The sequence below is a fragment of the Musa acuminata genome, chromosome BXJ3-8 (assembly GCF_036884655.1).
Source record: "Musa acuminata AAA Group cultivar baxijiao chromosome BXJ3-8, Cavendish_Baxijiao_AAA, whole genome shotgun sequence".
Lineage (NCBI taxonomy): Eukaryota > Viridiplantae > Streptophyta > Magnoliopsida > Zingiberales > Musaceae > Musa > Musa acuminata.
In genome coordinates, this window is record NC_088356.1 from 38,932,956 (window position 1) to 38,949,699 (window position 16,744).

The following is a 16,744-nucleotide window of genomic DNA, read 5'->3' on the forward strand; positions in this document are numbered from 1 at the left end:
GAAGTTGTTGTTATGGAGGATGGCTTTTTTATAGTATGATATGTCATAGTTAAATGATGAAAATAATTATCCATATTTTTATATAATATACTAACATTGATCACAATTGAAAATATTAACCTGAAATTTTTGGATGAGATTTTCTGATAATAACTTATGTGAATAACCTTGGAGTCATAAAATTAAAAGCCTATATATATACTATGTTAATAATCTTTGTTGTTAAATGTAATTTAGTTATTGGTTACAATTTTTAAAATATTAAGAGGTATTTTAGATTTTTTTTGTTTTATATAAATATTAATTAGAGTTAGAAAATATTAACGTACTTGATATTTGAAGTAATATATAAATATATATTAATTTTTATAATGATAAATATATCATTTCCAGAATTTTGAAGGATGCAAGAAAACAAATGTGATAGGGGATTCGGTTTGGATATCCGCATCCGCTACTAAAAACGGGTACGGGTATGTATTATTTAGATCCGACCCGAACATATGCCCTTATTCCGTTCCCAATCGATCGTTCTGCCGCCTCTGATCCTTCTCGCTCAAATCCTAAACCCCTTCTTCCCCTTGAGCACAGCGGAGGAAGAAATAAGAGATTGGGGGATTTCGATCTCGCCCCAATTGATGGATAATCTCGTCCTCCTCTCCAAATTCTCCGTCCCCGTAGCGGCTCCAAATCTTTGCGAGATCCCAAACAGGCGGCGAGCGGCTGGTTCTTCTCTTTCCCCGCTCCGTGCGGGACGCGGAAGACGAGCCGGAAACGGTGGGAGACGTCCCGGGTTCGTTTTCTTAGCCCTGAAGAATGGAAGCAGCGATCGAGCCCTATCTGATGCTGGTAATTTAACTACCTAGCATTTTGGTGAACCATATTAATTTCTTGGGTTACAGAAGAAGATATAATTGATTAGGGATCTTGGTTTATCACATAGTTTATAGACAAGTGTTTTTGCTGTTACACAAGCAAAGTATGTTGTGGCTTTAGCCACTTGCGTTAGATGGAAGGTTAAACATACAAATTTTGACACATAAAACATTAGTTAGGCAGTGATGTATCCGACTCAATTTTATTAGGTTGATGGTTCAAATCGTATCTCATAATTTTTACATTTAAAATATTTTAAGTTGAGGACTCAGAAACCTCATCCTACAAAAATTCTAAAGTACTAACTAGTTTAATTGATAAAAGATTTGTCAGATCATTACAAGGTATTGGGATCATATCCCACATTCATCACCTGCCGTTTGCGGAAAAAAAAGGACATGTTGTGGCCCTTTGGAGTGTTAAGTAGTATATTGATCAGTGAGTTAAAAATGCAATTTTTTTCTGTATAAGACATGAACTGTGAAGTCATCTTGATTATATGCACCGAGTATTCTTGAAGCGTATTATATTTATGTTTTGCAGCTTTGTATTAACATTCCTTTGTGCTATTCCTTGTTTTGCTGTCAATTGATTAACCATGTATTCTGTCTCCTGTGTCCGCTTATATTTTAGGTTATATTTCTGGTGATTTTTAAAAATTTTTGGTGGGTTTGGTTTTTCTTTATATTTTATTTCTCTTTCTGGTATAGGCCATCAAAAACTCAAGACACATGTTTTTGGAAGTGTCTCATCTTCAAGCAACAAAGAGCTGACAACTAATAGTGGAGTAGCACCACCTCTGGTCCCTTCATCACCGTCATCCATGTACGTTTGTACTTTGTACTGTCTGTCCTCGTGCTTGAAGTTGAGTGCATGTGGCTTTATCTTGGCATACATTTTTTATTGTGTAATTTAAATGCTACCACATAATTGTGAATTAATAAATTGTTGGATGTTTATAAACTTAATGATGGAAGTCCTTTTTTTTCCTTTCTGGGTATATGGCATTGAGGCTAATGTAATATCCTTTATCCCTTCTGTTATCTTGAGAATCTGCAGAGGTTCACCCCTGTTTTGGGTTGGAGTTGGAGTTGGTCTATCAGTAATATTCCAAGTGGTGAGTGTCTCAAAGTTCTTTTTTGTAAAAAAGTTTTCTTTCTTTTTGTACTAATTTTCTCTTTTTTCAAAACAATCTTGTTGATATGACAGGTGGCGGAAAAATTAAAGGTGAGCTCATTTCTTTTTAATACTCCTTTTGAAGAAGGTATGCTGTCCTTAGGGAGGTTGTTGCTGATGGAAGAAGGGTTTGAGAAACATTTGTTAGTGACCTAGGTGTTTGGTACTTTGCACTGATTATAGTGATATTGTCTATATTCTATCTTTTACTAATTTTCCTTGAATGCTTGAGAAAATACTTTACTGGTTTTAGTTATTACAAGGAGAAATGGCTCCTTGACATTTTGCTTCTTCATACTTTCCATGGCGATGTTGTATGCCTTTGCATCAAGGATATTGCTGGTCCTTTCATTGAAAGAATGGTGTAGTTAGTTCTCACCCTCTTCTTTTTTGTGTAAGAAGAATATATTGTTAGAATCTTCCCAGTGTTAGTTAACCAACATGTTGCCTGAACATATAACTGTAGGATGTATTGATTGAATCCTATTGTTGCTTCCTTTCATAATTAATTTTAAAATAATTTATTTATGGACTGTGGTGTTATTGGAAAACTTGTAGAAGCAACAACTTGCACTTGATATCTTCTTCCTTGTGCTTCTCTTATTACCATCTGAGTCTGCTGCAGCAACAAAATTATCTTATTATCTCTTTCCACTTACTGCTCTCTGTGCCATTTTTCTGATCTATGATCTAATCTTATGGAAGCTTTACTACAAGATAGGATCCATGCCTTTTCTTGTCACATTTGTTTGCATGTTACAACTTTTAGGCTCATTGGATCTTTATTTTATGCCTGTTGCGTGTTCCATTCTGTGTCATGCTGCATGGTTATGTGCTGCTGAGTGCTGACCATGCCAGAGTGTAAATTCTGGACATGCACCTGTAGTAATTTGACAGCAGGTTCAGTAAATAAAATGGTACATACTGTTTTATTGGTGAGCCAGAGTACCATGTGGCACCTCCTTTGTTGATTTCATAAAGCTGCTGCAACTGTTGTCATATCATCGATGCATATCAGCTTCTTTTTTTTTTTGACAATCTTATTGTGTCACAAGCTTGTTGACAGAACAAACTTATGAGTCACTTGTTATAGAGACATGCACTTCAACAAGCTTTCAAGACAATGATGGATCAAGCAGCACCTCAAGGTGGACAATTCAATAATCCTTCCTTTGGACCAGGCTTGCCTTTCCCGTTTCCTTCTACAGTATCATCACCTCCTACTGCATCAACTCTGTCAACGGCACATGTTTCTTCCCAGCAGCCTGTTACAGTAGACGTTCCAGCCACAAAAGTGGAATCAACTTCAACGTCTGAAATTGGAGATGAAACTCAATTAGAAGAGGCAAAACCAAAAAAAGCTGGTATGTCTTTCGATTTAACGCAACTATTATTAATTCATTTTTTCATGATAGATAAGCTTTATCATGATTAATGTTATCTGCTTTTGTGTTTTGGATAACAAAAGCCATTGGACATCACCTCATGGCTTCTAGTAAATCATTCCTGCATAGTGCATATGTGAGGGGAATACATGCTGTTGCTTGGATGTTTCTTATAATGTCTTAGCTTCTGACATTACATCATTAGGCCCTTTGGATCATCTCTTTCAACCTTATTCCTAAAGCTGTTATCTCAATATAAACCTTATTTTCAAAGTTTTATTTATTAACCTTGAGCAATGGCCAATGCTGTAAAATCCCTTAGCCCCCAAAAGACATTGTATCTACAAGAATATTGTTGTTATTCAAAATTTCAAGTAGGCCCATATTTTGATTGTTTATATAGAAGAAATCTTCTAGAGACAAAGGTAGTCATGGTGGCATGCCCACACGATATCGTTCACCTTAGAATTATTGTCTTGCTATAGTGTCTCATGGCAGATTTTGGATATCAGAGGATTATCAGGTTCTCAGGTTGTAGTACGGATGTTACTAGATTTACAACAATCAAAAGATATGATCATAGAACTCTGATATTATTGAACTGAAGTTTTGTGACTTATTATATTTGCTCTTTGTTCACATAATAATCTTGTGTCAAGGATCAGTATCTGTATTCTGATGCCTTGTTTTATTTTTACATTAGCCTGCATATAGTTACCAGGACCATAAACAGAGTCGGGTGGGCGCCGGTCGGTCTTTCAGGCTCCTTCCCCTGAAAACTATATGTGTGGGTCTCCCCGCATGTGGCTCACGCCATTTGAGGTTATGTATGTAAAAAAATTCTTTTTCTGGACACATGGCTATCGCATGTCCACAGCGTTACAACTCAAGTTTTCTCCACATCAAACAGCAAACTACAGCATCTTTGAAAAACAGCCAGCTAACAATGCCTTGTAGTTTTTCATTTCAGCTGGGCCGGGCCATCTATTTTTCAGGATGTTGAAGATGAGCATCCAGCTTGTAATAAGGAAAGAAATTCATTGTGAATAAGAGACTGGTCAGAAATGGTCGAGGCCCCCACTCTAATATTCTGGATAAAGTTTTTTCTTCGGAGATTGGATATTGGATATTAACGCATGAAAATAGGAAATCAGTATAGGTCAGCTGAAGTGAAAGAAGTTGAGTGGAGTATCATACATGTGTGGTCCTATTATTGAGTATTGTTACTTTGTTAAATTAACTTATATCATATGTGCACACTTCTATAGCTTAGAAAATGAGTGTGGGTGCCTACATTATGAACTAGATTTGGGTATGTAGAGATGAGCTGAACCGGGAAAGCTAAGTGCTGCCCCTCAAATTCAATGCAAAATCTTCCCTTGATGAAAGAATTAGATTATGAATGAATCGACTGAGATTGTGGAACATAGAGCCTAAAAGAAAGCATGCATTCAATCATAGGGCTTGCTATAAACTGTCAAATACTCAAAATACCCTCACTACTATGAAATTAAGTATTAGCTACCGCTGGCAGTTTTTCAAAGATTCTGTAGTGATCAAGCCCATCAAACTATTGGATAGGCTTTAGCACTTCCAGATCTACACCTATGAGCCAATTGGAAGCTGGAATAAAGACCTCGACATATGGCATTCCTGGTGGTCCCATTGAAGCCTTCAGCTGTCTCTTTTTCTTTGATGCGATGCCCTTTTTGAAAAGTGACACTTTGCGTCTTCACATCCGAGGGTGAAGGTCATAGACGGTAACTAAATAGTTGGTAATTAGTAGTTATGGTGCCCATTGCGGGTGAAGGGAACTAAATGATTCTATTACGGTCCCGAGTGCTGGACAATGTTGACCGGTAGTGAATTGGATTTTTTGCCTCATATCCGATTAGGAAGAAGAAGTGGATTGGCTGTTCAGTTGTTAATCCATTTTCGAAGGAGATAGAGAGCACTTGACTAGAGGAGATAGAGGAGGGGCTCAAACTTAGATTTTGAAGGTGGGAGGGAAAAGGAAGAAAGTGGTTGAGGGACGGTTCACGCTGTGGCATGACATGCACGTTCCAGGAAAGAAAATGAAATATCGAGGGGAGGAACGAGAGGCTAAGGAAAGTGAAGAGAAAGACTATGGAAGTATATGATCAGGAGGAAGTGAGAGAGGGATGGAGACATTGTCTTTATGGTCAAAATGGGACCTCATTTTGAAACCCTCTTGACGCTCTCCATTTCAAATATGGTCTACACATATTTCTAGATCTTGGTTTGGTTGGCTCTCTATTCTTTAATAGAATAGCCTGTCCTCAATAAGAATTGTGTTAGCTATCCTTCCAGCAATCAGCATATCTGCTTCCCTGGCTTGGCACACCATGAACCAGATCAGAATGATTCTGAATGAATCCATAAGAAGTGATCCCATTTTATTCATCAGGCTTGTGAAGACCAAATATCTTTAGCAACTGATCCAGCAGAACAACTCAAGAGAAATAAATCTCGTAAGTGCCATGTGCCAGGATTCAGCTTTCTCGGTAGCTTTTTTCTTATTTTCCCATAGGACTTCAATTTTAACAGGTTGGATTGGGTGAAAAGTAAACCCTAAACCCAGAAGGGTTCTGTTATCTCCAACCTATCACAATCCAACTTGACCTCAGTTTGAGATTCTTTTTCTTCCCTAATCTGGTCCAACTTTGTGGTGGGCAGGGCTAAGCCCAAGTGAGATTGGGCTGATGACAAGTTGGACTAGGTTGGTTCTGGTTGGGATTGGTTGCTCAGGTTTCACACATATAGTATAAATCCAGATAGAAATTTTAGGTACATGTGGTGGTGCTAAATAAATTATGATATTATATCTAGTATGTAATGATATTCCCAGATAATATTTGGTCAGGTTAAGCTTAGGTTGGTTATGGGTCAACCTAACCTGGGTTCAGGTTTGGGTTCAGGTTTTTTCATTCTTAATCTAAATCATGTCAAATTAAACCATGCTAGCTCAATCCAGCTGAATGATTGAGTTGGATCTGGCAATTTAGGTTGAGTCGAAGCTGAGTGATGTTTCTGCTCTTGTCACAGTTACACAGACAGATCCTATGAACTGTAACTATCTATATACATTGTACAAGTTATGAGATGAAAGAAAAAAATGTGATGCAGATATTGTTAGCCTAGCACATTTGGGGCACCGGAATCAGTTGTCTATGTTTGACAATTTCCTTGTGTGTGGCAAATTTCTGCAGCTTTTGTGGATGTTTCTCCAGAAGAACTATTGCAAAGTGATCCTTCTTATCTAAAAGAGTCCATAAAGGCAAGTCCAGTGGAGACTCAGTCCGTGAAGGAAGTAAGCACTTGGCATGTTAGAAAGCAGCTGCTTTATTATTCAATGATGTTGTTGCTGAAATATCATCTTGTGTTACTTGAAGGTTCCATCAAATGGACCTGTTAAGCAGGACGGAAGTTCTCCAAATGGACAATCCCAATCTCGTAAGTTGTGGGAATTGATTTGCTGTTAATACATGTTATGTGAAACAAAGGAGGCTTCTCTTTCTTATCACAAGGAAAACCATATTGCTTGTCATCATTCCTGGTTCATGAGTTTATGCATTATATAATGGAAATTTTGATGCAGTCTACTGTACTAGTGCTCATGGTTTGTGAAACACTCTGACGTTCTAATATTGCATCATTTTGACACCTATGAATAGATTTAAAGTTCACTAAGTGATGTTGCATTTCATTCATTATTGTCTACGAGGACTGAACTGATACAAAGCATTTATGTGTATGTGTTTGTATGTGTTTCCATATATATGTATTTTATGTATTCATGCATGCATGTAAAGGTGCAGAACCAGCACTGCATTGGCATGGTACTGTGCTGATTACTGAATGGTATTCTCTTCCATAATTTGATTACTCTTATTTTTTGGTTTTATGTTTTTTTACATGCATTTGTTCTTAAGGCTGCATGATTCTAGCGTCTCAGTACTTATGAAGCTTTTCAAGTTTGGTAACCTGATAATATTTGTGAACAGGATTTTTCTCACAGATTGTGCTTGTTTCATGTTAATTTATCATAGGCAAGTCACCATCTCCCTTGTCAGTTGAAGCATTAGAGAAAATGATGGAAGATCCAACTGTGCAGAAAATGGTTTACCCGTAAGCTTCATTTTGATTAATCAATTGAAACATTATCGTTCATTCTCTAAAGCTTTTGTGACAATTGGCTGATTGTTTCATTTTTAACACATAATTATCATTTGCTTTTATATTTGACATGAAGCTACAAGATCTTGTTAGTTGGAAGGTTTAATAATCTTCAGAATTGTTGACATGAATGGAAGTCAGAAGCATGTCATCTTAGATAACTTAAGAAATTTCTATGGATCAAGTAAAGATCATATGGGCCTTCACTTGTTTTATACTGTAACATGAATTTGTCGGCCAATTCTTTTGTTTATTGTTTTTAATTCTTCAAGTACATGACAGCAGTTGGATCTTGTTGCACTGTATGAGTAGCATTTTCTTTGATATACATTCTGAAACCTTGGAAGGTTTTCTTTTATCTTCAAGTTTTATTTTTGTCTTTGTTTTTCTGCTTAACTGTCTTTCTTTTTCTATCATATTGATTACTATAAATCCTATCCCTTCATCACCAAGGAAACAGGTACTGACCTTGTTTTGGTACATTTATGTGGCAGCTATTTACCTGAAGAAATGAGGAACCCAGAGACTTTCAAGTGTATGTTTTCAAGGGATCTTGAGAAATTTACTCACTTCTTATTATGGTTTTGTAATAAACTACTGGCAGACATTAAAATATTGTATGTATATTTTCAGGGATGATGCAAAATCCACAATTTCGCCAGCAAATGCAAGATATGCTGTATGACCTAATTCCTTCTTTTGATTTGCAGCTTTTTAACCTTTTGGTTTACACATTTTATCTTTTGAATCATATTTATCAAATATGCAAACACATACATAAAATATGAGTTGTTATGAAGAATTGAAATTGAGAATAAATTTTTACTTTTGATTTGTGATTGACAAGGTGGTCTCTTACCAGATGTAGCTAGTATCAGAAACTTTGTGTATATATATTATGATATTTCTTTTAAATCAACTGGAGTCTATTAATGTTTGATATGTTTGCAAGTCCTTAATGTTGCTACTCTATCATTGTTAATGTGCTATAGTTTAGTTTTAGTTTTTGTTAGATTAGGTTTTCACACTTATGTTAAGTTTAACAAACTTATCCACTTTTTGGTCATTGTTACGTTCCTCAATTGCCGCATGCTTTTTCAAAGAGAACTTTGTGGTGAAATTATTCATGAGCCACAAATACGGGACTTGCTTATCAATTACTTATGGATGATAAGTGGATCTCTACAAATCAAAAGATAAGAAAGTTCTTTACAGCCCTAGTTTTCATCATTTTCTGATTTATGAGCTAGTCTTTTTCTAATGGGATTACATGTGTGTTCATTAACATTGTCAATAGACTCATTACAATTTGGATCTTTTGACATCTCTCCTATTACTTTCAAATTTATGTTTTATTGCCTTTATTCAGAGGCAACATGGGTGGCAATAATGAATGGGACAACCGACTGACTGAGTCCTTGAAAAATTTTAATCTTAGCAGTCCTGAGATCAAACAGCAATTTGGTAAGTCAAAAGTTATCTTTGTTGATGTTAATCTGTGTTTGGTTAAAAAAACCGACTCTGAGCATGCTTTTTTTTCTTCAAATGTTTCTTCACTAGTTGTAATACAAGCACCTCTTTAATTAATTTTTCTTCTGTATTTCAAATTTTTTCCTGGAAGTGTTTTGTAGAAATGATATGAAGGAATCCGCAGATGAAGCATAATCACGCAATGAAAACTCGTGTATTTTTTTCTCCTGGCAATTGTGTTGCAGAAATGATATGAAAGAATCTGCAGATGACGTATAATCATGCAACAGAAAAATATTTAATGCCTCATACAACTTATGATGTGACTGCTTATTTGAAATTCCTGTTATATGGTGTGGTAGGTTGTAATCAAACTTGACCCTGGGACTTTGGACTTATTGACAGAGTACATCACAAAAATAACAGTTGAGAAAGTGAAACTCAAATTTGCATCTGTCTAGTCTCTCTTTCTCTTGCCTTTTGCCTTTGTTTTTTTTCTTCTCACTTTCAGCTAAGCTGCCTGCCTGCAGTTCCCGCTGCATATCATCTTTCCTTTGCCCTCTATGCTTTTCCTTTTTATTCATTGGTTTCTTGTAACCTTATATTTTCTACTTCTGATGATGTAGCTGTCTAACTTTGAACATCTATTTTGTCTTATCTTTTCTCAATGCTTCCTTCCAATGCTCCAGCTAACTTTCTTCATAGCTTGACATCCATTTTGGCTGTTGGACAGGCATCACCTTTCCTGTCTCCTAGCGCACTGCTAAGGGACCTGTGTCTATGCCGTCACCCATCACAGTCATCATCTTCAGGCCTGTTGGTTGTCTGGTTTCTATTGCCCCTTTTGCGTCTTAACTTTTCTGTCATATTCTTAGTTTCTACCCTTCAGCTCAATCGACCCACTTAAATGGGTCTAGGAAGTTAATTCAATCCCTCCATGCTTAAGTTTGATTTTTTTTTTTCTTTCTACAAGTTAGATCAGGTAAAACATATGTTAACTGAGGTTGATGCAATTTGTCATGATTCATCACCAGCCCTTTTATGCTTCTGGATTGTTGCTATGAGAATACAATACAAGATTACCTGCTCTTTGTGGTGTGGGTTGAATTGGCACACTCAAGAATCAAGCAGTGAAGTTTGCTAAAAGTTTTATGAAGTTTTGAAAACCTTTGAGTACCATCTTTGTTAAGGTCAGAATTGCCCTTATGTTTCTTTAAGTTCACAGGCCACACATAGTGCCCACTTTATACCAAGTCGAATGAGGATCGAGTAGTAGCATAAGTCATGTGCCAAATATCCTCTTAATTCTTAAGGAATAGGTAACATGTTGCTCAACATGACCAGTGTGAGAGCATTAATGGAAGGAGAATTCATATCTGGAATAATGTCACCTGTTTATTGTTGTCTATTATTTCAATTATCCATCACAAATTTTAGAGTGACAATTTTGCTTTTCATTTTGTCGATGCTACTTTCGGTAACTATTTCTGAACATTATACGTTCTATGTTTAATGCAGAACAGGTAGGCCTCACTCCAGAAGAAGTTATATCTAAAATAATGGAAAATCCTGATGTTGCTATGGCATTTCAAAATCCTAAAGTGCAAGCTGCCATCTTAGATGTATGCTCAGATGCATTTCATTTTTTTAAAATGTCTATGTATACTCCATTTCTTAACATATTTTTTTTTATTCAACAGTGCTCACAAAATCCACTTAGCATTGCAAAATATCAGAATGACAAGGAGGTGAGCTATAGATGCTGTTCATTTGGCAATATGTTGTCAGAATTTTCTATTGTAGTTAAACGTTTCTTCTGTTCAGTACCTATGGTTAACTTATTTTGTAGATGGAAGCATTACTTCTACTTAGTGAGTTAAGTGTACTGTAGACAGTTTGAAAGTTATTTATAATCATAGTTAGGAAATATTTGTTGGAGTACTATGATATGAAGTTTAAATGCCTATTGTATGTAACAGGATAACCTTGTATAACTGTTCAGAATTTGAATGGACACTGTTGACAAAATGTTTGAATAGAGAGTAGCTCTAGCCTCACTTTACGTGAATGGTAATGCAAATAAATCTTTTTGTAATCATGTAAATGTTAGTGACTTGTTAGGAATGAAGGCAGTTTTGTAGCTTAGGTTGTAACTAGTAATTTTGCAAGATTGAGGTATTGAAGCAGGCAAAATAGAAGGTGTGCAGCATGTTTTGGTTGGTGCTGCTTTGGGCTTGCTAGTTTGGTGCTGGCACAGTAGATATCCTGTTAGAGCACCTTATTTCATGATTTCTTAACTGGTTATTAATATAGTGATTGCAGAGTGCTGGAGTTCTTGTAAGATCTTGTATTGACCAATTTATTTTCTTGGGATACTTCTTGTTTGGTGTTCTTATGCAGATGACACCTTTAATTGCAGACATAAAGAGGGAAACAACTGAGGATATTCTTCTTATAGATGCATATATATTTGTTAAATGAATATTTTTAATGCCCCTATAGGGGAATGTGCTAAACACTGTTTCGTAATGTTTTGTTGTTACATCATAGATGATTTTCTATTTAGTTTATTGTGTGTTAAAATATAATTTGACTTGATGAGTGACGAAAGAAAAATTATTTATGAGCCTTGTCATAAGTTGTAACCCAAATCTTACTTCAAATGAATGCTCCTCAAACACCAAATTCCAAGTCTGAGAATTGCATGGGAGACATGTTTCCAGTAGTTAGATTCATATGGAACACTTTGAATGTCTCAAGCTGTCAAGGTTAATTATACAGACCCAGTTTTAGACATTTTATGGATTTGAAGTTGCCTTAGACAAAGCATGTTAATGGTTCTAGTGCATCCTTTTTTTACATCTTAAACCTTTGTTATGGTGATATAGTAAAATCTTAGGCTACTTGTGGAGCTCTGATGAGGAAAATGTTAATTTCACACATGCACACACACATATATATAGGTTATACATGTACTGAAGAATTTTTATCTTGTGGATATAATCGTATCCATTTCTATTTGCAGTAGTAGTATCAAACAACTGAAGGCAAATTTTTTATATTAGAAACAGACACTTAATCAAGAAATTGAAATCAACTGATATTCTCATATCATTGTAACATCCCGATTAGTCCCATATTGGAAGTCGGTTAAGACTAAAATTAACTTATAAAAATCTGATGGGTGTATTTCTATTAACTTCAGCTTCAACATTTTAAGTTAGTGATTTAGGTTTAATGAAGTTAATAGATTAGCTATCCTATCAAACTGAGTTGTGATAATCATAGTTGATGACTCACACCATTATGACTTCTAGCATCCATTTGCTTTATGCTAATAACATTTTTTGTTCCTCATACCTCACTTTGCATGTTTTTATTCGATGTACTATCATAACCTTGCAATGTACTTGTAATTCTCATGACCTTGCATTGCTACAGGTTATGGATGTGTTCACCAAGATATCGGAACTCTTTCCTGGTGTATCGGGTTACCCATGACCGACCTCGTGCACAGTGCTCCATGGTTGTGACAAGTCAATTTTTGTCTGCTCTTCAGCGAATCTAGAAGCTGTAAATTACGCAGCACAAATTCAAAATGCAGTTCATGCTTGAGCCAAATCTTTTGTAACTCTGCGGCAGCAGGTTATCATACATCATGTAAGTTGGTCTCGAGTTGAGAATTGAGGTAGGATTTCGGATCTTTTTCTATCTTCTGATGTATGGCTGACCACATTTTGTTCTTTACTTTCTTATATAAAAGAACCTTATATGGATGGTGTGCCCGTCTTCATTTGTAACACTGGTCTTATTCTTGAAGTTGAGGTAGAAGCTAAGAACAAGAGTTCCAGATGCTCTTTGGACATTGAGACCAGAAAATTTAGTCATTGGTTTGAACGTTCAGCAACTAATTCTCCCAAAGCTGCTCAACCGGTTGGTTTAATTGAGGATCACAATGATAGTTATGTTGCATAAAATTGTGTATCAAATAATCTATTGCTGCTCGTGAGATTCAAATTGGTTATATGACTGACTGGTTTCAGAATTTTTATCTACTGTTCCTTGGGAAGATTTGTCGAGACGTTCTTTCGAGAAAATTCATCTCTTTTTTTTTCTTCCATTTTTCTGATCGTGTTCAATGTCATCTTTTTCTTGGTTAACTAAAAATTGATCACAATTAAGGGTGATGAAAAGGCTTCAAGTGTCATCTTCCTTTGCATAATCCTCTGCGATCATGTTTATTAATATCATGTTGATCTCTACATGTTAGACTTGTCCTTAATAAGCTATGCTATATACTCTGTTGGATGTATTAGTTTCTTGGGCTGTCACCACTTATGCTATTCAGAATTAGACAGAGGATGAGTTGTGGCAATCACTACTCATCCCATTTTTCCAAACCGGAGCTGACCAATTACCAGTTAAATTTATTTTCCTGCTATTCTACTTCAATTTATTCGGCCGTTTGGTGGTTTTAAACAAAGCTTATGTTGTTTAATGCAAGGAATGTCGGATCCGTAGTCTCTGGTTGGATCAATATATGTCGGGTGATATCGATGTTTTATCCATAGATGATGACAACAAGATAGAAACGTTTAGATCAACGATCACCACACCCTCAATCTGCCACCGAATACATGACAACATGATAAAGAACAATTCGATTGCTGTTCAAGTTGGTTGGATGGCTCAGCTGCTGCTCGACTCTCCTCCGTTGTACATAAAACATCCACCGAACATAACTTGAGATGAAGAGATGAGTAGTTCCTCCTCCACCACCACCGTGCCGGTTACTGCAGCTTCTGGATTCTTGACGATGTAAAGCCTTCTCGCTGTGTTGATGAACACCCTGCGATCGCATGCATGCATTGCATGCGTTTAATATGATTAAACCGAGATAATTGACTCAAAGCATTTAAGTCCCAAGTTAATTCTTACGAGTGTCTTCGAATCCTATTTCACTCGCGACTGTGAGATCAAATTGAGATATCATAGAGAATCATGTGAAAGAAAGAAAGAAAGAAAGAAAACTCACTCCCAGGCAGCATCAGTAATGAGCATTCGGTTGCCTTGGTGGTTCTCGTAAAGAATTACGAAGTCACCAGTATCGACCTCCTCGTTCTGCGCTTCCTCTGATTGGATATATGGATGATAAGGATCTGAAAGCCAAATGCATGTATTCGTTTAAGTACTTCCATTAGGTCACTCGAGTCCTTCCTTACATGACGATGGAAACAATGTGAAAGAAACCAAGTGTGGGTCGGTCATTTTTAAGTTATGTATTAGTGCTTATATTGTAAGCTTCACCTCTTTTTATTTGTTAGCAGTACAAGATTAATTCTTATACATATATATATGTATATATAACGACATAAGACACAAACATTTATGGATAATACATATGAGGAGAAGAAGAAAGATAGCACATTATTTAGAATGACAAGTATACTGATCCATTGATTGAGTTCGATAAATTAATAAGTTAATCAATCCATGATGACTGAGATATAACAAAAGTTATTGATTCATGTAAGAAGAAACTCTCATAGATGGATCAAAAGACACATTATGACCATTCATGATACGTTAATTTTGAATTATGTCGGTCTTGACGAGGACGTTAGCTCGTTAACCGAAGGAGAGACTATAATATCCTGATTTAGTACAAAAGTGAATAATGATTTGAATATATTTATAAAAGGTCAGACAGGTTTATTATCGTAATTCAAACTCAATAAGTAAAGGAGAGTGAATGAACCTATAAATGGTTAGATAAGTATGATCGATCAATAATTTAGGGTTGATAAATCATTAGATTAATTATCGTATCAAATTAAACCGTGACAAACAGCTAACAGCAGTCAAAAGTCAAAACTCACTGACTCGAGAGGAAGTTGCGAGACATCTCCTCGAGAGCACGACGGAGCGATTCATAGTTGTCATGAGCTTTCAAGTTGATCTTCCTCGCAATGGCGCATCCTTGCTTGTGCACTTTCACGAACATCGTCGGCGTGAAATGGCCATTCTCGTCCTCCATCTCGGGCTTTAGTTTGACGTCGTAGCAACGAAGGTGAAGGATGAACAACTCTGATCACAAACAGATTGATGGTTGATGGAAGAAACAAGTAGCAGCAAGTCAGCAACAACAACAAAGAGAAAGAGAGAGAGATGAAGTGCATGTCGTATCATTTACATGAGAGAGAAATGTTGTGGGTGTGAAACAATGTAGCCTTTCGTGATTTCAGAGAAAGAGCGCATAAACCAGACTGAGATGAAAAGATAGTTAGGAGAGTATCGCCAAGATAAATAGAATGCATGCATCAGACTAGTGGGAAAGCAATTGAGGGAACAACTCTGAGAGAGAGAGAGAGAGAGAGAGAGAGGGAATGTACACACTAAGGTGTGATGACAGTATAAGGAGTAGTTGCAAAGGAGTGTGTGTATATTGTTGGGAAAGATTAGATAAAGGAATCATGAATCTGATTTTTTTTTTTTTCCTTCTTTATATGAATTAAACATCAAGATGTAATTTAACATCATATATATTATAGATAATATAAAGAAAGTGCATGAACCGAACTAAGATGAAAAGGTAATTGAGAGAGTATATTTCCAAGATAAATAGAGTGCATGTATCAGACTAGGGGGGAAAGTACTTGAGGGAGCAACTATGAGAGAGAAGGAGAGTTCATGTATCAGACCAAAGTGGGAAGACCACTGCTCCAAGAGAGAGAGAGAGAGAGAGAGAGAGAGTATTTTAAAATATAATTTAATACTAAACATATTATAAATAATTTAGTAGTGTATATCAATCAAATTAGTGATCGAATACTAAACAAATCATGAGACAATATTTATATTAAAAAAATCATGAAGAAAAATAGTCATGGGTTATCGGATGAATCTTTCATTATAAAATAATAATAGGATTATAAGGTTTTTACCATTGGACTAACCAAAGGATATATCAAATATCATAGCATGGCATTTAAACTAATTTTAATGATTAATCATCGAATCTTTCTTATCACTTTTTTTATTGTTCTGAAATTGCTCCATAAAAAAAATGATTAAAGTTTTTTAAATTAACTCTCATGGAATTCAGCACTTAAATCAGATTAAGGTATAATAGGAAAGCAATCAAAAGCAGTAACTCTGAAAGAGAAATATGGTGGGAAAACAATCTATGGAGCAACTAAGAGAGTGTGTGATTATGAATAAAAGGTGAGAGAGAGAGAGAGAGAGACTGTGTGTGTGTGCATGAATACATTATGTATTGGATCATAAGTGCAATAAGTTTGTCATCTCATTATGGCTGCTGCTCATGAGATTCAAATTGGTTCAGAATTCTTACCAACTGTTCCTTAAGTTTCTCCAGACATTATTTCTAGAAAATTCCTCTCTTGTGGTTTTCATCCCTGTCATCTTTTACTTTGGTCAACACAAAAAAAAAAAATGATCACAACAAAGGATGATGGAAAGGTTTCAAGGCATCACCATAAATCCATCCATGTATCCATCTATCACATATGTAATTGCCTTATTTAATCGTTTGTGACGCTTTTGACTCCATTAAGATAAGAATATTTAGATCAACAGAGAACAATTTGATTGTTGTTGTCAATTTGAAGATGAAAAAG

The 16,744-nt window shown here is 35.9% G+C and overlaps 2 protein-coding genes across 4 annotated transcripts; one reads left to right on the forward strand and one right to left on the reverse strand.

Annotated features, from left to right (window-relative positions):
- The first annotated feature begins 533 nt into the window (after nt 1-533).
- Nucleotides 534-13,224, forward strand: LOC135645498 (protein TIC 40, chloroplastic-like). Of its 3 annotated transcripts, none has more exons than XR_010498805.1 (15): nt 534-849; nt 1,587-1,701; nt 1,936-1,993; nt 2,086-2,103; nt 3,146-3,416; nt 6,668-6,768; nt 6,851-6,911; nt 7,508-7,586; nt 8,129-8,169; nt 8,268-8,313; nt 9,004-9,098; nt 10,623-10,726; nt 10,805-10,852; nt 12,546-12,764; nt 12,925-13,224. XR_010498805.1 is itself a non-coding variant. In XM_065163915.1 (14 exons), the coding sequence occupies exons 1-14, from the start codon at nt 639-641 to the stop codon at nt 12,603-12,605; spliced, it is 1,308 nt and encodes a 435-aa protein (XP_065019987.1). In that variant the 5' UTR covers nt 534-638; the 3' UTR covers nt 12,606-12,889. The 3 variants fall into 3 exon arrangements, 1 of the variants encoding a protein (XP_065019987.1); XR_010498804.1 differs by having other exon boundaries at nt 12,868-12,959; XM_065163915.1 differs by lacking the exon at nt 12,925-13,224 and having other exon boundaries at nt 12,546-12,889.
- Nucleotides 13,225-13,793: 569 nt separating this feature from the next.
- Nucleotides 13,794-15,141, reverse strand: LOC135644186 (auxin-responsive protein IAA27-like). Its single transcript, XM_065161653.1, has 3 exons — nt 14,988-15,141; nt 14,140-14,263; nt 13,794-13,953 (listed from the first exon to the last, which is right to left on the reverse strand). Exons 1-3 carry the CDS (start codon nt 15,139-15,141, stop codon nt 13,794-13,796), a joined length of 438 nt encoding a protein of 145 aa, XP_065017725.1.
- Between the last annotated feature and the right edge of the window lie 1,603 nt (nt 15,142-16,744).